This window comes from Fonsecaea erecta, assembly GCF_001651985.1.
Source record: "Fonsecaea erecta strain CBS 125763 chromosome Unknown Scaff3, whole genome shotgun sequence".
Taxonomy (NCBI): Eukaryota; Fungi; Ascomycota; class Eurotiomycetes; order Chaetothyriales; family Herpotrichiellaceae; genus Fonsecaea; species Fonsecaea erecta.
Window position 1 is genome coordinate 1,761,863 of NW_017387246.1, and position 19,726 is coordinate 1,781,588.

At 51.8% G+C, this 19,726-nt stretch overlaps 4 protein-coding genes across 4 annotated transcripts; 1 reads left to right on the top strand and 3 right to left on the bottom strand.

Moving 5' to 3' along the window:
• Window positions 1–6,793: 6,793 nt before the first annotated feature.
• AYL99_03894 (hypothetical protein) lies at window positions 6,794–10,822 on the bottom strand (the record flags this gene model as incomplete). Its single annotated transcript, XM_018835408.1, has 4 exons — window positions 6,794–9,086; window positions 9,136–10,142; window positions 10,195–10,494; window positions 10,559–10,822. 4 exons carry the CDS (start codon window positions 10,820–10,822, stop codon window positions 6,794–6,796), a joined length of 3,864 nt encoding a protein of 1,287 aa, XP_018695058.1.
• Window positions 10,823–11,210: 388 nt separating this feature from the next.
• On the bottom strand, window positions 11,211–12,367 carry AYL99_03895 (hypothetical protein; the record flags this gene model as incomplete). Its single annotated transcript, XM_018835409.1, has 3 exons — window positions 11,211–11,415; window positions 11,474–12,268; window positions 12,333–12,367. 3 exons carry the CDS (start codon window positions 12,365–12,367, stop codon window positions 11,211–11,213), a joined length of 1,035 nt encoding a protein of 344 aa, XP_018695059.1.
• A 1,233-nt stretch (window positions 12,368–13,600) lies between these two features.
• On the bottom strand, window positions 13,601–14,689 carry AYL99_03896 (hypothetical protein; the record flags this gene model as incomplete). Its single annotated transcript, XM_018835410.1, has 1 exon — window positions 13,601–14,689. The coding sequence occupies one exon, from the start codon at window positions 14,687–14,689 to the stop codon at window positions 13,601–13,603; it is 1,089 nt and encodes a 362-aa protein (XP_018695060.1).
• A 1,054-nt stretch (window positions 14,690–15,743) lies between these two features.
• AYL99_03897 (hypothetical protein) lies at window positions 15,744–19,282 on the top strand (the record flags this gene model as incomplete). The annotated part of the gene is made up of 3 exons (XM_018835411.1): window positions 15,744–15,906; window positions 15,975–18,679; window positions 18,728–19,282. The coding sequence occupies 3 exons, from the start codon at window positions 15,744–15,746 to the stop codon at window positions 19,280–19,282; spliced, it is 3,423 nt and encodes a 1,140-aa protein (XP_018695061.1).
• Window positions 19,283–19,726: the final 444 nt, after the last annotated feature.

Sequence of the window (19,726 nt, forward strand, 5' to 3'; positions counted from 1 at the left end):
TGTGAAATACTCCGTACCATTCACAGACACACAGCGGGCGGGTGATTGTCAGGGTTCGTTGCCAGAGGCTGAATTGGGAAGCAGGTGGCGGGCTTGGCAGACGCAAGGCTGGAGCTCCGTCTCAGTGTCCGCCGACGTCATCGACTCTCCCCTATTGGCTGCCACCAACAACGGGACGGCAATTATGGTGTTCGCTTCTTCCCCCATCTGCTTCCGCCCGAGTCGCCTTCCCCCATGCTACACCCCCATCACCACCACTACCAGTATCACGAACCTCTCCTGCAACCCGTTAGCGAACAATGGAAATGACCCCTTACCACTGACACCTCTGTTTTGTTCCTTCACTGATCCTCACCCCCCAGTCTGGCTTGCTCCTCTTCTTTCCTGGTCTCACCGTCGTCAGCTTGCACAAGTCTGTCAGGGTCTCAGCGCCAGACATGCCCTTCCCAACGACGATCACTCTTGAATAAAAGTCAGGCATGCTTATCTTGAATGCCTAACATGAGTGTTCCTCGGCACAAAAGCGTTGGGTCTAGAGCTCCCCTCTTGATCCATATTTTTCCGCATGTCTATCGAAATGCGAGATGTGGTCATATCGCATTGCCTCTCCCACCAGACCCTGGGCGACTCTGCTCTCAACTGATCGGCAGGGTCGTTCTCCACCCGCGAACAACGTTCTCTGTGGCTATTTGCTCGCTGCTCAGCTCTGGTCCTTGCAATCTGCATTTTCGCTGGGGATCGAAGGCCGCCTTTGCCGTTTGATCAACGTACCGTCAAATTCTAGTTCGCCAGACGGCCACTCAGCTCCGTCCAACTGACGGCAGCTTGCATGACCTCCCCCAGAGGTTTCACAGCAGCCATTGGCCATGCCATACGCCATTTCTCCGCCTCTAGACCTGGACTTCGCCCCCCATTCCGTCCGTCGCTCCTCCCTCATGCTTGCCAATAGCGGGCCAGCCTGGTGTGTTGAGTAGTTTCGATGAAATATATAACCACATTGCCTGAATTTCCCCCTTACCAAACTTCTCACGCCAGCCTCAGCAACATCTACAAGACATTTTGCGGTTCATCTCAACTCCCGCAGTCACAGGTTCATATTTGACCTTTGCGGTTTTCAAACAATCATCACCAGAAAGCCCTTTCGTGTTCCTCAACCATCACCGACCATGCCTTCCGCCGTCGAATACCTCACCAGCCCTCAACCGAATTTCAGCTACGAGTCTGACCCCATCGCGGCCATGACCTCGTATGCTCGAATGATGCATATGCACACCAAGCAGCAAATGGATGCAGCCACACGATCAGCACGACGACGAAGCCCACCCGTTGGCGTCGATGCACACGCCGACGGAGGTCTCTCAAAACAGAGCACACACAGCAGTACCTCATCACGATCTTCTTTTTGACAACCCGGCCCAGAGGTTTCCTTTACCTGAGCGTGCAAGCTGCGAAATCACATTGCCACAAAGAACTCGACGTGGTCACCCAAGTGATGGTGCCTTCGTTGAGCAGATTGCGAAAATGTCCTGGCTGACATTGTAAAAACAACCTTTCTCTCTACTACGCTGGCAGCCTCGACTCACGGGGGGGAGTTTCTTCATATTGAGGCCCTCATGATGCCAACATCTCTATCTCTCACGGCCTTTCAAACGGAGGTTTTTCATTTTGGTGCTGAGCTTGCTTCGTCTAATTTTCATGAATGACAAGTTCGGATCAGTGTTCTGCTTTTTTCTCTCGTCAAAAAGCACCAACACCAGCAGGGCATCGGGCGGCGCATTACCTTCAAGGGGATCATATATAGATGTATGCGAGTTTGAAGATGAAATGAAATGTCTTTTTCATTACCTGTACTATTTCCCTCCCGTCTGGAACGTAGAGAAAAGAGACATTTGTAAACTGCCTGATATGTGTCTCCCGTTGTTGCGTACTATCTATCCGTCTGATAAAATTACTATTATTCTACCCCCTCTTAACACAAAATCCATGCTATCACACTTACGAAGTGAGCGAATTTGGGAGTTTCTGGGGTAGAATATGAACTCTCGGAAGCAAGTTAGGCAGAAGAGTGCTGGGGGAAGGCAGCAGACAACCGCTCGGTATATGCTATGTCTGTATGTGTACCCATAGGTACTATGCCAACCACCACCGCCGCCACCACGAGACCAGTGCAGATGAGATGTGCACGGGAACAGAGGCAGGCGCAGACAGAACCTCTCCCTGCTGTTCTTCCCTGGCCGTGTAGGAAGGTAGGTAAGTGGCCATCCCTTGGCAGGACTGGGCGTCGTCCCTGCGTTGGGCAACAGCCTCGTCGATCGCTTGCATCATACTTCCCCATGCCGCCCGTTTTAGTCTCTGCTCCCACATACACTAGACACACTTACACACTCACTCGAAGCACGTCATACGAGCAGGCTGGGACTGGGACCCTCTCAGCTTGTTTTTCCAGCTTTCTTTGGGCCTGCCACTGATTCCTTGTGCTTACCTTACCTAGTATGTAGGTAGTATAATGAATGGGTGAATTCAAAACAGACGGTTAGTTGTCTCCAGAGGCTGCTTACTTACCTACCTATTTCGTTTGTTGTTTTTTGCCGTTACTACCTCTTTCCCCACAGCTTTTTCACTGCTCATTAAACCCTTGATTGTTTTTGCCTTTCCCTTTCTATCCCTTCCCTGCCATCTTCATCCTCCCGTGTGGGTTTTGGGTTTTGGGTTGATCGACATCAAAGTGGCCACACCTAATACGTCAAGCGACCCCCCCGGGCCCATTCTTCGAACTCCAACGATGTAAGAGGCGAAAAGAGGGTCTTTCTTGTCTTTCTCTCTTCGTTTGCCCATGGAAAATCATGGGAATTGTGAAAGTCAGGGATGCTGAAATGTCATTCCTCCATCGTCCTTTTCAGCTCGCTTGGCTGGCTGACTGGCTGGGGAAAATCACGTCCCTGGCCCGATATGATGTTTGCGTTTCCCACTCCCGTCCCCTCTCCTCTCCCATCGTCGATAAAACCTCGACAATCGAATCTAATAGGTAGAAGAGAACCCTGCCGTGTTCAAGGGGCCATCGTTGAGTCTTTCAATCACGTCGTAGATGTCGGGTGAGAAAGAGGCAAGACGAAGGAGGGGCCCGCGCCGAACAACAACCATACCCTGTGTGACGTTTGTAGCCCCTTGAGACGTGGCGGCGGGAAGTGGACTGCCTGTGACCAGCTGGTGGCGATGATGTCGATGGGGAGCCCACCATCCATACCTTCTGACCTACCACCTTTGCCTCCTGCCCTCGTTCAATGCTAAGGCTCCCTTTTGTTTGCTGCATGCAGAATCCTCGCGTGGTTTCGTCCCTGCCTTCCTCCTTCGTGATAGGTCAATACCGGTAACATATCTCGCTTGCATCGCTCTGCAACTGGGGTTGCTGCTCCAGTAAAGCTACTTTATCAAAAACCTCTTCTTATGGTCTCGCAGAAATACGATATCCAAGGGCTCCTTACAAAGATATTCCCCTCTCTTCAATGCTGTCGACTGCTTGTCTCATCCTGCCCTTTTCGCCTCCTAGATCGATCGAGATCGAAATCAATCATGTTTCCTTGTCGTCGTTGGACAACTAACTCGTGCTCGCTCCACAGGGAGAGAGGGGCCAGGACAATCTCATCGATGGGAGGAGGCCAGAAAGGTCTGGGCCAAGCATCGACATCATCGCCCAATGTATCTCGCTGCCGGCACGGTGCAGGAGGGGGTGAGGAAAGGGGGTGTGGGTAGCTTGCTGGGATCTCTGGGTCCCATCGATGTCATCAAGCTCTCTCCTCTTTGCAGTGCCAGTGTCATCGACCTGTGGCGATATATCCGACGATCACTCTCTGTTGATAACTAGTCGAAGGGGGGTCCTGTCTCCACGAGGCCAGAGGAGCCCATCTGCCTCCTGCAATGGTCATCATCCCCCATTTGAGCCAACGTTTGGGGCAACCTCCTGCGTGACTGCTTCCGACCTCATCGCCCCCCTCTCTCCATGTTCAAGGGTCACCCAAGTCGCACCTAAGTTTGTACCCAGGAGGTACTCTTCTGACCACTTAGGCAGCCAACGTGCCGTCTAACTTCAGCGACCGCACCCCTTGGAGAAGGAATTGGCCTCTTGTGCCCTCCTAAATCGTCCTTCGCTGAAGCTGGACAGATAGATACTTGAGGGCTGGGACCAATCTGCTCCGCTCTTCTAAGTTGCAGTAACTGGGTATTGTTGTTATCTTTTGGTAGTGAGGATCCGTTCTCGACAATGTCCTGTCTCATATCTCGTCGGTCCGTGGATCCACCGCGTTTAATGAGCAGAGCTGATGAGTATTCAAATTCCTCACAGGTAAGTAAGAAAGCGAAGTAAACCGCTGTGTGTGAATGCCTTTGTGCAGCAGGCCCCTGGATGCCCCCAGTTCAACACCTGCCTGGTATCCTCATAGGCTATCATTCCTCGGAAGACTTGAATTGAAGTGCCCTGCCGGGCACTTGCAGATACAGAGGCACGGGAGGCTCTGGCACACCGGTCATCAACCGGCCTGGTTAGCTCAGGCTACCAGGCATCGCCGTCGCGCCCGCCCTTTGCCGATGGGCATCACTAGCCCAATGACTGTTTGGATCGGCGGTTCTCTTCGGGGCTCCTAGTCGATCTTCACAACGCCACGCCGATGCTGCTGTGTGATGACTCCAGGACCCCTGAAGCCCTGCAGTCAGGCGCCCATGACGCCATGGGGTTCCGCCCTGTGCAAGCGCAACTGGTGAACATGCCCTCTCGCTCGATCCACGCACGCAGAGGAGCACAAGCCGCCCTCCAGATATCCACTGTCGGGAGACGGTTTTGAATTCCTTTTCTCTAGGAGGGAGGTTGGTGACGTTCGACGCATGCAGGACTGCGGTGACGATGATCCTCTGAAGCCCAGACGAACTGTCCCTATCAAACTGACGGGGTATCCGTCGTCTATTGCCCGGCTCCATTTTCCACCTCCCCCAAGGGATCCCGACGTCGTAGGGGATCTGGGCATCAAAGCTGTAGAGGTTGTGGCTGCTCAAGAAGCAGAATTGTCATCTCCGTCTCTTCTCACTCCCAACCATCCTACCTCCACGGATGTAGTGCCCGTAGGCTCTCTGGAGACAGCAATCGTTGAGTGATATGGCTGAAAAAGGATGACGGGGTTTCCCTCATAGTACTCGGCTATGACTGGCATCTGAGAATTCCTCCATCCTATCCCATCCCATCCAATCCCATCCATGCTGCTGTATATCAACATCAAATTCATCAATCCATCTTTGCATGACCCGGGGAATTGTACACTTCTCCGGGGATAGCCTGTTATGCGTTTCCGGTTTTTTTTTCCCTCCGAGGTTCTTGACACGAAGCAGAGCATTTCACTTACTTGCATTTGCAATTCCATTTTTTTTGGCCAGCCCGGCTTTCCTCATGCCCAGTCATAAACATTCGCAAAGGTCGTGAGGACAGGGGGCCCCCTTGTTCCTGTTCCATGCCCATGACATAATTTCGCTCTTCCAATTCATTGCCTTTGTGATGGCAATGTACACTATTATGCTCAACCTTCCAGCTTGGAAAAGGTATACCTTGTGCCGCGTATAGACCCGCGTATGAAGCAAAACCACTCCAGAAGACGCTTGAGTGGCACTAGACTCTTCTGGAGATTCGCGCCCGGCTACGAAGCCAGCCAGCAGACTGTCATTCCAGCGCAACATGACAACATCCTTCCCGAAAAGCGTGCGCGTCTTTCGAGCATTTCCCATAGTCAGAAAAAAAGCCATCAAAAGAGCCAGTCCATGGGGCAACGTTCCACTATAGGAATTTCCCTGGAGTTCCGTACCTGAGGTTAAAATAGAATGATGGGCCCAGATCCAAGTATCTGCACGCAAGCACGCAAGCAAGCTCTGGGGGCATGGAGCCAGCCAGCCCGGGTCCGGATGTTGGATCCGAGATCCTGGTTTCCCCAGGATCCGGCCGGCGAGTCTAGAGAGGGGATGGAAGGGGAGAAATGATCCGGACGGAACACTACATGGGGATGGAGATAAACTCCCCCAGAGATCAGGATCAGGATCAGGATCAGGATCAAAATCGGAATGCCGCAGGAAAGGTTTGTAGGAAATTAGATCTGGCCTTCCTTCTCACTCGTACACGTGATGGTACGTTAATGGTGCATGTATGTATATATCCATGTCCAGCTGCATGTATCCATGGGGACCAAACCTCGTCCGGCATTGTATTCATCCTGCCTAAATTCCACGCCCATAACTTGGAGTTAGACAATTGGGTAGATTGTCTGCATGCCCTGGCAGAGGAGTAACTGTCAGGCATAAATGCAGACACGGAATAAACAAGACAAGACGAATAGTATCGTCGATCAACACAACGGGTGAAAGAAACTGAGCTTGCTGGTGCCATGGCGCCCTTAGCCGTAGGTATGATCTTTCATAGTCGTTCAATGTCTCCCACACGCCGCTCACTGCATAAATGCTGGTAACAAAACAATGCCATGTTCGAGGCACACCCTCCAACAGCATTAAAAAGGATCTCATCACAACCGTCATGCCCATTTTCTCGGATACAGTCTCACGTCCTGAAAAGCATCGCCTCATCTTCCTCATCCTTCCCATCAGGACTCGCCACTGTTCTCCCACATCGGATTCCGTCTCCAAGCATGGCTGAAGCTGAGATTTGCATTCTCCGCGTTTGAGGAATTTCCTTGTCCCGTATCTTATCTAGCTGCAACCGTCTTTCATGTTCAGTAGTGGAATTGGGCACCCCTGCATTTATGGGCGGTCATTTCCGCTTCCACGGATAGTCGAACTCTCTGCCAACTGGGGCTTCCTTCTCAGCCACGGACTCTGGTTCAGGACTCAGGCGATGCCTCTTCCAACCTCTTTCCGCGCCTCCCGTTCGAATTTCCTGGACGGCGGCAGCGCCGGCATCTTGATCGCCACCGATAACTGTGCGAGGAGACTTTGAACGAGAGCCTCGTGTTGCGTAGTCCAATATCCCTGGAAGAAAGGATCTAGCACTAGAGGGTCCAGCGAGGAAATCTGTCAGCTCGCTTGTTTGGCTCGAAGATCGAGACCTCCATCTTGAGTCTAGCTCATCTGCATTATTTAGCCCTTGTTCGTTGTCCGAGTGGTGTTCCGAGTTTGGGCGGGCAGGGTGCGCCAGCTGGTGCCCGGGCGCCATATCCAAAACCCAGTTGGGTTTTGGGACGGGATGAATATCTCTGGCCTGAGGTGATGCACGTGACTGAACGTCGCGACGAGAGGGCTCAGCATCTGAGTACTGCTCGGGCTTGGTAACCCGCATCTGGTCTGTTGGCGTCCCTGGCATCCGTCCACAAAGGGGGTCATGATCCCTCTTCTCGTCGTCGAAATCTTCTGAAGCTTCTGCGACCTCGGGGACCGCACGCCTTGACTTCATGCCTTCCAAACCGGGATCCGGAGACGACTCATTGTATTTCCTTTCTGACCAGGAGGACCTGCTGCGTGTAATGCCATCGAACCTCTGATGTGCTTCTTGGATGTCTTGCCTCGTGAATGGCTTCTGAGGTACCGACGGTGACGGCAACGGCGAACGGGGTGACTTCTCGATATCGATCAAGATGCTTCCAATAGCAGGCTCCTCCATCTGCGAGGGTTCGTTTTCTTGGCGACGGTGCATTTCCAAGATCAGTTGACGCAGTCTTGATCGGAGATCTCGGCTACGAATTTTGCGCGGCCATTGCTGTGCATTTTCTTCCCGCTGAAGGATTCGGCGGACGAAGTTGTGCGGATCGGCGACGAATTGCTCCAGGTAAGCACACAGATACAGCCCGCAATCACTGTAATTGTTCTGGGTCGGGATTTCCTTGGCCGTCATTCCTTTGAGCTCAGTCGCGTCAATGTCCATATTTCGCTTGTCTCGGGCCTCGGATACTACATATTGTTTGAGATGTGAACATGTCACCGGCCGTGGTGTGCCGAGAGAGTCCAAAGTGATAATGACAGGTTTGGTCACATCGTACTTTGGACGACCTCTGCGAGCAGTTTTCCGTCGCCCATGTTCCTTCTTGGTTTCAGACACACCGGTTTTCTCGTCATCGCTGTGTGAAAGATCGGCCAACATTCCTGCAGTATCCTCTGCCGACAGATCAATGACCTGCCCGACTTCTTTACTCCGTTGGTCGCTCGGGTGCATTTCCTCGGATCGATCGCTCTTCTCTGCCCGCTCCTTAAGGAGGTACGGGAGGTTGCAGATAATGGCTAGGTACCAGTGATAATCCTCGTTGACGGGCACGATTACGAAATCGCGGCTGAAGAGGTTGATATTTTTGGTCCATCGGCTGACAGCATCATGCCTGATGCCTTTCTTACCTTTCGTCTTGGAAAGGGCTGCATAGAAATACGTGTTGAAGAAATGCATCCTCTTGTACAACTCGGGATTGCTCTTCTCTATGTGCGTTTCCAGATACCTCATAAAGAAAGAAATCAGGTTATCGTTGAGGAATTCGTCATCATCCAGTCGCTCCAGATCTTCGAATGGTACAACCGCAGCTCTTCGGCCGGGCTGCGGGTAAATAAGGTCCGTAGCCCACGGCGTGCCTAAAGTTTCACTTGGGGACGTCCTGATATTTGGTAGACTTTTGCCCTGTTCTGATTTGGGGCTTAATTGTTCGTTGTCGGCGTGCGTGTCAGTATCATGTCCCGGTGTAGGGGGAGGGATTTTGTCCAGTTTTGGTTTCGAGCCCGATTGTTCCCCGACGGCGTGTGAGACAGTATCTTCTGACTGTGTCGTATCTTCTGCCGGCGTAGCATGACGGGATCCCGGCTCCTGGGGCGAAGGAGCACTTTCGCGAAGATGTCTTCTGGCGCCGCTTGTGCCGACATTGGTCTCACCGTCTGCGGGTGGATCCAATCTGTCGACCAGCCTGCCATGTGTCCGGCTAGCGGTTGTTGCCGCCCGCAACAAAGGCTTTGCTGATGTAGGTTCTGGCTTTCTGAAAGACGATTGCGGTGCTTGAGTTGTCATTGAGGGCATCTCCGTCCGTATCGTCGTCTCACTTTTGGCCTTTGAGAAAGCCATCTCCATCCATTCCCTAGACAATGTCAGACAAGCCTCAGTCCACCAAGCGTTTGAGACCTTACCCAGTTTTGACACAGACTTTCAGCGACTGTGAAGCTTGTAATCTTAGAGAGAAATCCATGGCTTTCTGGTATGATTCAAATCTGAGCCACATCATTTCCTCTTTTTTCTTCGCATACCGACGAAAGTGGAAGTTCACCAAGGCAGAGTCATTGCTCCCGTCGCCTATTGTGACTTTGAAAATTGCGTCGATCCCACGTAGCCGGGAGACAGGTTCGTCGTCTAAGAGCGGATTCTGCCGCGCAACGAAGACCTCGTCCTTCGATGAATCGATCCCAATCGCGAAGCCTGAAGTGTCGAGTAAATCTCCGTGTACAATTTCTGTGAGGAGGAAGACCTCCTTCGCCGGGGGTGGTTCCTTTTCGAGTTCCTTTCTCCGCTTTCTGAACTTGCTTTTATTCGTTGATTGTCCTATAATGAGATTTTTGAGATCTGTTGATTTCATCTCTGGATATGGTGCACTGTCCAACGCGAGTGACTTCGGGGAATGGTGAGGTCCGATACTCTGCAGTATATCCGGGCTTTCTGGTGTCCGCACCGTCGTTGAATTTTGCTCATGGCCGTTGCCATCGGCCGTTTTAGTTGCTAGATATGTAAGGTATGGGGAGGTGTGAGGCTGTTTCGAGAGACCCGGAGAACTTTCGAGTATCTGATCCTTCTCATCCTTTCTTCGCTGTGCGGATTGATCCGAAAAGACGCCGTTGCCTTGGGGAGATGAATGATTGACGTGCAACTCTTGAGGTTGTTCTGGGTACTTGCCCCTCTCCCGTCCCGTCTCCAGAGCAAGTTCATCTTCAGAGTCAGACTCAGCAGGCACTCTATATTCGGACACAGTTTGGATCTTGCGCCTCTTATTAGGTGTACCATGGTCATTCGCATGAATGTCGTTCTTAGGAAGTACATTCGAACTTGATGCGTTGACCGGGGCGCGAGCATGAGATGTCCTCTGTTGAAGAAAAGCCGACCTTCCGTTCAAGGTGTTGCATGGTTTGTACGGCCCCGAAGGAGTCTAGAGTCGTTGTCAGAGTCCATGGATTTGAGACAGAGGATGGATGGTATACTTTGAAAGACTTCTTCATTTGATCTCTGACAGATTCAGAGTCAAGATTTCGTCTCCCGCGCCACCGTTGATGTGCATTTGGAACATCCACTAGCCCTCGCGCAAGTCGGTCCTCGGTTTTTGACTCTGAAAGTGAAGTACTCTGTCGCGGAGTTGTGCCACTTGACCTGCGCGCGTCGAATAATTTAGTTGGTGCATCAAGTTTCCTTGTGAATGTGAAGGCGTACTGGGTGAAAGGGAGACCTGATAATTCTGTTTCTCTTCTCTCGATCGTTGCCTCGACTTCGTCATCACTTTCGATCTATACGTGAAGGAGTTGTCAGCCTGGTTTCTCAGTCGTCTGAACATGGAGCAAGGCGACTGACATGGATCGGGGCGCATGCGGCATTATCGTGCGCACCCAGGAAAGCCTCTACGGTTTTGGTGAGGTGTCTAGCAGAGCTTTGGGGCATTTGTCCCCTGTGTGACCGCGAGGAAGAGGCATTTGAATGTGGAGGGACCGGAGGTGCGGTAGTTGGACCGTCATCTGCGCCCCTCTGGGCGACATTTGATGTGCGTAGGGCTCCCAGACCGCGCCGGCTAAAATCGTTTATTGTGCTTTGCACGACTTCATGCCAGGGAACCGTCATTTCTGACGGAAGCCCTTACGCATCCTTCGCAAGACCACATAACCCAAGTAATTGTAAATGACATGAGGCGGTCTTAATATGATGGGGAGTGAAGTCAGTGCCGCTGCGGCTAAGTAAGTTGTGCGGTTAGATGTTTCCCACAAAGCAACTAAAGCCCGAACATTTCCCCGCCGCCTCACGCCTCACGAGCCCTGTACGTGCCTCTGACGGCCACACAAAAAGAACACCATCACGATCCAGAAACAATGTTTGTTTGCTTGATACACTGGACTGCTGTCGGAATCCCATTGGAGAACCTAGCCATGCTATCCAGGAATCGCAAGCCAGTAAGTCGATACTATAATGCTACAAGAGGGATCGCCTCATCCCATTCCATCCCCGTGTAATATCATGATATGCCTTTGCCCTTGCTCTTTTCAGAATCTTCATGCAGGGTCGGGCGCCGCCTCTCCGCTCCCGGGTGCCCAGGAGTACCACTGACCTTCTGCTGTCTGGCTTCGTCCAGAGCTGATCGCTGTGCGATGCTGTCGTCGTGGCTCTTCCACACAATGTTGGTATCCGGGGGAAAGGCAAGTATTCGCTTGATGGTCTCCCTGTTGCATAGTCAGTATTCTGATACCTAATCTATTCTCTCCAAATGGGTTGTCGTACCTGATCTTAATGTTCCGGCCACCATCAATCTTGGTCCAGACGCTCAGGACGTCCTCGCCACTTCGTACACTAAGTACTGCACCACAGACCTCCTCGCCTGCTTCCAGAAATTGGTCACCGATAATTGCCAGTAGTAGATCCTCCCAGTAGCGGTCCGCGACGCCTTTCTTTAATCTCACGATCCATTTGCCGCCCCTTTTGTTGGCCTCATCCTCCCAGACCGGACGAATGCCGTCCTTGAAAATATGGTAGTCGGAAACAGTAGGCAGCAGAGATGGTCGCTTCAGATGGGAATATATTGTCCAGAAACTTTCCACGGAGCTGATAGACGCCAATTTCAGGGTCGACTTCTCGTAGTCGGAGAACTTATTAGCAGGAGGTCGGTAGAAGAGGTTCCACGTGTTTCGGAGCGGGTGCTCAGGAGATATCTTGGGTGACCCTGGAGATTCTTGTATTGGCTCTGCTTCTGAGATATCTCCTGGTGTATCTGAGTCCCTCTCCTTCTTCTCGGTCTTTTCGCGGGATGGAAAATCGAAGGCTGAGCCAGCGCCCGGCGTCTTGGGTGTTTTTGCTGACCCAAAGGAAGCGAAGGCCCCGCTACCCAGTCCGAAAGCCGAGGATGCGCTCGCAGAAGGAGTTTTCGTTGCGGAAGGCGAGAGGGCGTTGAAGGGATTTGCTTTGCCGTGGGACGACGTGTCGCCGCCGAAACGTCTGCTGGTATAGGAGCGAGGGGAATCTATCTTGCTGACATCCTTACCCTCCTGATCTCTCATAGACAAGGATAGTTTGCCAGTGCTGTCAAGACATTTAGTGTCCCAATACTTACACGGCTCTTTCGCAGCTAAACAGCAGAACTCACTTAGAACGTCTGGTCCACAAATTTGCGTTTTCCATGAGCAGATCAGGTCAGGTTGCAAGAAGGCTTGTAAGTGTCGCACCCCGTCAACGCCAGCCGAATGAATGCTTCACAGAGGCAGAAGGGACAGGTAGACGAGTGATTGTTCGAGACGACTGGGGAAGATGGAGGAGGGAGGGAAGATGGTGGCGGGCGCCGGGGAGAGAGATCAGTAGTCCCTGGGGGTGCAGTTTGTGAGCTGGGACGCGGAGATAGAGACCAGGAGAGAGATATTTGCTGAGAATGATCGAATAGAACAGATTTGGGGCAGAGAATATTGACAATGTTGTAGTCACAAGGAGCATGAAATACAAAATCAGAAGGTTTGAAGCGCAGTTTGGATTGGAGTTTACAGCGTGAGCAGGGCTGTCCAAGGGCCACCAGGGCCACCTAGGGCCAGTTGGCTTGCATTTCAGTTGGTCTGGGCGAACTGGGAGCCCCTGCAGCCCGCCAATCGATGAGCCGCTTGCGCCATCTTCCCCCAGTTCCAACTAACCGTTTTGGTGATAGGCGCGCGTTTCCAGGCACGACTCGTTCTTTAACTGCCCGCGTAAAAAATTGCTTGAATTTTTCCCTTTTCCTTCTCCATAAGACACCCAATTCAAATTAACGTCAGCTGAAACCCTCGACACCATGAAGCTGGTGGTTTCCGATGAGTGTGTCGAGATCAATCTCTCAAGAGAACCCGCATCTTAAAACCATCATTACGAGGGCCTCTGTGGCTTCCCATGATGTGGTGATGACCTGGAATAGCGGACAATGAAATATCGGAAATGAAAGAATGTGGGTGATATGCCCCCCTTTTTGGAGGCTCCATTTTCCTGGGATGCTCTTGATGAATCAAGCAGCTCTGGTAAGCCGAAAGCTCAGCCGCGAGGAGAGAGTTATCTCTACACGACTGCTGGCAGAGCAAGAGGTTAATTGGCAATTTCTGATCCAAACGCTCATGCCTTTATGCTGTGCTAAGGAAGTGTGTCATTATTCTAACCCTTGGACTGACTTATTTGAAACACAGGCTTGTTTTGATATGGCTCATCTGACTCCAGTCTCCTCACATCTGCTGAGCAGTTCGTGGGAATCCCTCTGGACCTTCTTCCTGAGAACGATCTGCTCGATTCTGTGGGGATATGTGTACGGGAATGCCCTCAGAACATAACACTTAAGCCGTCTCCAATGGGGGTTCAATTTTAACCATGCTTCTTTTGTCATCTCCTGGTGATAGTCCCGCCGTTTCACACTGCGTCAATTGTGGCTCGAGAAGTCAGCTGTTCGTTCTGATTGCCCAGTCTTGAGATTTGCAAAAATGCGTCCACTCCATAACCCTCGAGACTGTGTAGCTCAAGCCCACCAGCCCAATATTCCGCGTACACACGGCTCATCGGCAAGCCCATGCCCAGTCTAAGGTCAGGGGGCCTAGTAGCTAATGTACTGAGTGACGTGTCTCTGATCTTTCCACTGGGCTTGTCGCTCGGAGACATTCGAACTTCCTGCATGGTGGCGGCAAGGGTTGGGACGTCTCTGAAGTTTTGTAGCCGTGAAGCGCTTCTAGGTCCCTTGTTAAAAGACCACAAAAAGGGCATGATGTCTCGAGGAATGCCTCCGCCTTGGTCAGAGATACGGATAACCACGTTCTGGGGGGCCTCGCAGATCAGAACATCAATAGGGGGTGGTGGCTCTCGAGGATCACGGTATTTCTCCATGACCGCTTGGACCGAATTCCGTAGCAGTTCTCCCACAACGTATTCAAGATGACTCAGCACGTAAGGGAATGTAGCGCCAGTATGTCCTTGAATTCGAATCTCAGGTACCAACGGATCCGCGCCTGCGGTCGACCTGCAGATCTCTTGAGTAAATCGGCCACATCGTTCAATTACCTCCTTTGCATTACACCGGAGCAGGACCTCGCCGACAAACTCGTTCTCAGAGCTGGGTTGGGGCACGTGCCAAGGTGAGTTGAACGTTTCCGTGAGCGCGAGATGTTGTTCGGCAATGACTCTTCTCGAAATTCGAGCCCGCAGCATGGCCTGCACAAAATTGTCCATTGTGTCAACCGACACCAAGTCTTGGCACTCGAGCACTCCCATGACCAGGTTGGGGATCACTGCCAGATGTTCTTTCAGGTTGTCGCTGATGACTTTGCAAAATTCATCGTTCTCTTCCACCGTTCGGATGACAGGAACACGCCGAAAGCTCTCAAAGGACTTGTAGTAGAGCTCGTAGACGAATGACAGGTGCGGATTGGTCACCACGACATAGGGCAAACGCTGCATGTCTCGCAGGCGGTGAGCCAGTCTGATATCAGGTGAGTGCTTGCACAACATTGCTGACGGGACAAACAAACCTTGTCGGCAATTCCATGCGAACGTAGTTGGCGGAGCTCAGCAGACGGCTTTCGGTCAACGTGCGGCCAAAGAAAAAGAGCTGGCGCAGGCTGATGGGACGAATGGGGCGGTCAACCCAACTGCAAACATTGTTGTTAGCCAAGCGATCCAAACAGGCGCCAGGAAGACAGCTTCATACTCGTCCAACGTTGAAGCTGGCCGCCATGGCGGTGGATTTCTCCCTGCTTGAGAAGACGTCCACCGGGACGACTGCACAGAGAGCCTGCACAAGTCTAGGCGCAAGGCTCGGGGCCTCGAAAGCTGAGCGACCTGGAGCATCTCATACCAAACGACAGGCCCGACGAGTCATATAGACTATTTATGGTCATCTCGTCACTGTCGTCTGAGTAAGCGCATCGGTGTTGCGCAAAGAATGGTTTGTGAAGTTATGGTTATTGGAGAGGGGCAGAGTCACACAAAGAGGGAGATTGACGTTTGGCAATTAACTGCGAGTGACGCCTGGGTCCCACCAATGTGGGAGGTATACCGACTCCCTCAAAACCGCCTAGGCGTGGTTCAGGGAGGGCGTTTGCTTTTGCTATTCGCTCATTCAAAGCTTGTGCCGGGCTTGCGGCGACCCTAGGACAACAATTTGACGTCTATTCCTGGAAGCCTGCAGACCATGGACCAGGAATGATTCGACCCTTTGATACTGCATCCGATCTTTGTCCTTTCCACCAGGTACCTGCGCAATTCATTCTCGCAACCAGCCATCCATCGGCCCGGTCGTCTATCTAGATTCTAGATTCACGTGTGGGTGGCGAGTTTGGTCCTGCTTGCTGACGAGCCTTCCTTGCATCACCGACACATTGTGACATACCTCCACCACTCTCAGCATCAACTGCGGAAATCTGAGGAAAGAGTTGCTCGGCCACCACCCTCCCCTACTCTTCCGCGCAGATCAATATCAGGCGTGTGCCTAGTCACTCCTCAGCATGGATAACGTACGTCAAGCACTACCCTCATTTCCACGCCTGTATACCTATCAGCCACCATGGTTACTAACCTTGCCTTCCGCTTCGATGACGTGCAGTTAGCAGGGCCAGACATGCTGATCGATGGCTACGACAATTACGGTCAAGAGAGTGAGGTCGTCAACATCTCCCCGGACGATGTCTCAGAAGAACCTGCGGAAGCCCTTCCCCGGGCTGATGACTGTATGTTCACCCACCAGCTTGTCCTTCCTCTTCCATTCCGCCCGTCCGCAAACTGACAGATGTCGCAGTCGAGACAATGAAACGTCATGTCCTTGTCGACCTGCCTGATGTCGAAGTTGAAGCCGAAGCATATCATACATGGCACATAGAAAAATGGCGGACACTTTCTCGGAGAGAACATGGGCCAGTATTCGAGTGTGGCGGGCATCCCTGGAGGGTGCTATTTTTCCCGTATGGAAATCAAGTCGACTGTGCATCCTTCTACCTAGAACACGGTTTCGAGGGCGATCCGCCGCCCGACTGGTACGCCTGTGTTCAGTTTGCCCTCGTCCTGTGGAATCCGAACGACCCAACCCTGTACCGCACCCATACCGCCACTCACCGTTTCAATGCCAAAGAAGGAGACTGGGGCTTCACCAGGTTTGTGGAACTTAGGAAGGCTTTCCACCACCCCTGGGAAGATAGTCAGAGACATTTGGTGGAGAACGATGAAGCCAAACTCACGGCGTATGTCCGCATCATCAAAGACCCTACCGGCGTCCTGTGGCACAACTTTGAAGGATACGACTCTAAGAAGGAGACCGGCATGGTCGGTCTAAAGAACCAGGGCGCAACCTGTTATTTGAACTCTCTTCTCCAATCTCTTTATTTCACAAACTTGTTCCGGAAGGCCGTCTACCAAATCCCTACCGAGCAGGAAGCCAACCGGAGTAACAGTGCCTGGACACTCCAGCGTTTATTCTACAGACTTCAAAAAGATAGGTTTGCTGTCTCAACTAACGAGTTGACCGCATCCTTCGGATGGGATACTCGGCAAATTTTCGAGCAGCAAGACGTCCAAGAACTGTCCCGAATATTGATGGAAGTCTTGGAGAAGAAGATGAAAGGCACACCTGCGGAACGAACCCTGCCTGAACTCTTTGTTGGGAAGACCAAGACTTACATATCATGCATAAATGTCGACTTTGAGTCTTCGAGGATAGAGGAATTTTGGGACATCCAGCTCAATGTCCGAGGCAACAAAAATCTGCACGAGAGTTTCATGGACTATATCCAAGTCGAGACCCTAGAGGGTGAGAACAAGTACGATGCTGGTGAGCCTTACAAGCTGCAGGATGCTCGGAAAGGTGTCATTTTCGAATCGTTCCCCCCTGTGCTCCACCTGCAGCTAAAGAGATTCGAATATGATATCAATCGTGATGCCATGATGAAGGTCAACGACAGACATGAGTTTCCTGAAGAATTCGACGCGTCTCTTTACCTCTCGGACGAAGCCAAAGCGGCGTCGACGGAACCGTGGATTTACCAATTACACGGCGTCCTCGTCCACAGCGGCGATTTCAATGCAGGCCACTATTACGCTTTCCTTAAGCCGACGAAGGACGGCCACTTCTACAAATTTGATGACGACCGGGTCACGCGATCGACCATGAAAGAAGTGCTCGAAGAAAATTTTGGAGGGGAGTACGCGAACGTCGCCAACGGCGGCCTTGGACAACGTCAACCACACACCCGAGGCTATTCAACCAAGAGATCCATGAATGCTTACATGTTGGTGTACATCCGAAAGAGCAGGCTGGACGACGTCCTTCTCGATGTGAGCGAGTCCGACATTCCCGCACACATCGAGACCAAGATTGCCGAAGAACAAGCCGAACTTGCGAGGAAGAAGAAAGAGCGTGAGGAGGCCCACCTCTACATGAATGTGGGCGTAATCACAGAGAAGAGCTTTCAAGCCCATCATGGTTTCGATCTGACCAGTTACGAGCTCGAACAGACCGATCCAGCCAGCGCCCAAGTGTATCGAGTTCTCCGAACGACCACAATCAGCGAATTCGCCGCCACCATTGCTGAGGAGCTTGGATTGGAGTCTGATCAGGTCCGGTTCTGGGTCATGGTGGGTCGACAAAACAAGACCAATCGTCCCGACCAGCCCATTCGTGACGTCGAGATCACCATGGAAGAAGCAATGAACAAGTACGGTTCGAGGGGCCGGCCGTTTTATCTTTGGGCCGAAAATGGGACTAAGGGAGACGACGGCAAGATCCAATGGCCAGATGTCACGCAAGCTGTGGGCGGCAACGTGCCAATTCTGGTTTTCCTCAAATACTTCGACGTCAAGGCTCAAACTTTGACTGGTGTTGGTCATGTCTACGTCAAAAAACTGGACAAAGTGCAAGAAATCGCACCTCAGATCAATCGGATCATGCACTGGGATCCAAGCACGCCGATCCTCTTGTTCGAAGAGATCAAGTTCTCCATGATTGAGGCTATGAAGCCGAAACAAACCTTCCAACAATCCGAGATTCAAGACGGCGACATCATCTGCTTCCAACAAAACATCCCGGATCTTGACCTGTCCACAGCCACATATACCGACGCACGACAATACTATGATTACCTGCTGAACCGGATACCGCTTAGCTTTTATCCGAAACCTGGCACCGAGGGAGAAGCATTCGTACTTAGCCTCAGCAAGAAGATGACCTATGACCAATTTTCTGCTAAGGTCGGGGAGCACCTCAAGGTTGACCCAACTCACATCCGATTTGCCACCATTAGCGCCACCAACAATAAGATCAAAATGTGGATCAAACGCGGGATGAACCATAACCTTCAGCAAATCCTTCAGTCACAGTTTTCCTCTTATGGTGGATATGCTACTCATCGCGGAGACTCATTGTATTACGAGGTTCTCGAAACAAGTCTCGCAGATTATGAGACCAAAAAGATAATGAAAGTGATCTGGCTAAGTGATGGAATCAGCAAAGAAGTAAGAGTCCTCTGTTTGAAGTCATGTAACGTTCTAATTGAGATGTAGGAACCACTGGAAATCCTCGTCGCTAAGAATGGCATCATCGGGGACTTGGTCGCCGGCATTGCCAAAAAGCTCAACGTGGACGAAGAGACGGCTCGCAACATACGGGTGCTCGAAGTACATGGCGGCAAAATCCACAAAGAACTGATCGAAGATTTCAACGTGGTTGGAGTTAATGAACATACCACGCTGTATGCTGAGAAGATCCCCGACGAAGAATTGAACGCCTCCGAAGACGACCGGTTCATTTATTGTTATCACTTCGACAAAGAGGCCAACAAACCCCATGGTGTGCCGTTCAAGTTTATGCTCAAACCTGGTGAGCCTCTCAAAGAAATGAAGGAACGCATTAGCAAGAGAACAGGCATCAAGGGCAAATTGTTGCAGCAAATCAAGTTTGCACTTGTCTCCCGGACTCTTTATGCGAAACCGAGGTACATTGAAGACGACGACATCATTGTCGACCTCATCCAGGACGGAGACGAGATGCTCGGCCTGGATCATGTCAACAAGGCACGCAATTTCTGGGGAAGAGCCGAGGGGATGTTCATTCGGTAGATCCGTGGAGAGGGCGGCACGCTAACATCTTGTTGGAAGTGCGATGAGGCCTAGCCGCTATGCACCTTGTACTTCACATCCTATGAGATCGCCTCCCCTCAACATCACTCGTCAGCTGGAATTGACGGAAGCACAGCGCATAGGATTCACAATGTGGCCGGAATGTTCTGGCAGCATGCACCGACGTGGCAGATGTCAGGCCAGCGCCAGTTGGTCTAAGCCGATTACCTGTTGTCATCCATTGTCATGTCAAACGCGCATCACCTGAGCTGAGGATGGCTGACAGAGGCAGAGAGCAACGCTGCGAGCAGCTGGGGTGCCACGAGGCGACAGGACGGACTGCGTCGTTGCTCATGGACGAGAGATGTCAGAGAGAGAGCGAGAAAAACTTTGCTGGTGACTGGAGTAGCAAAACGAATGTGAACCAGGCTGAACTGCTGGTGT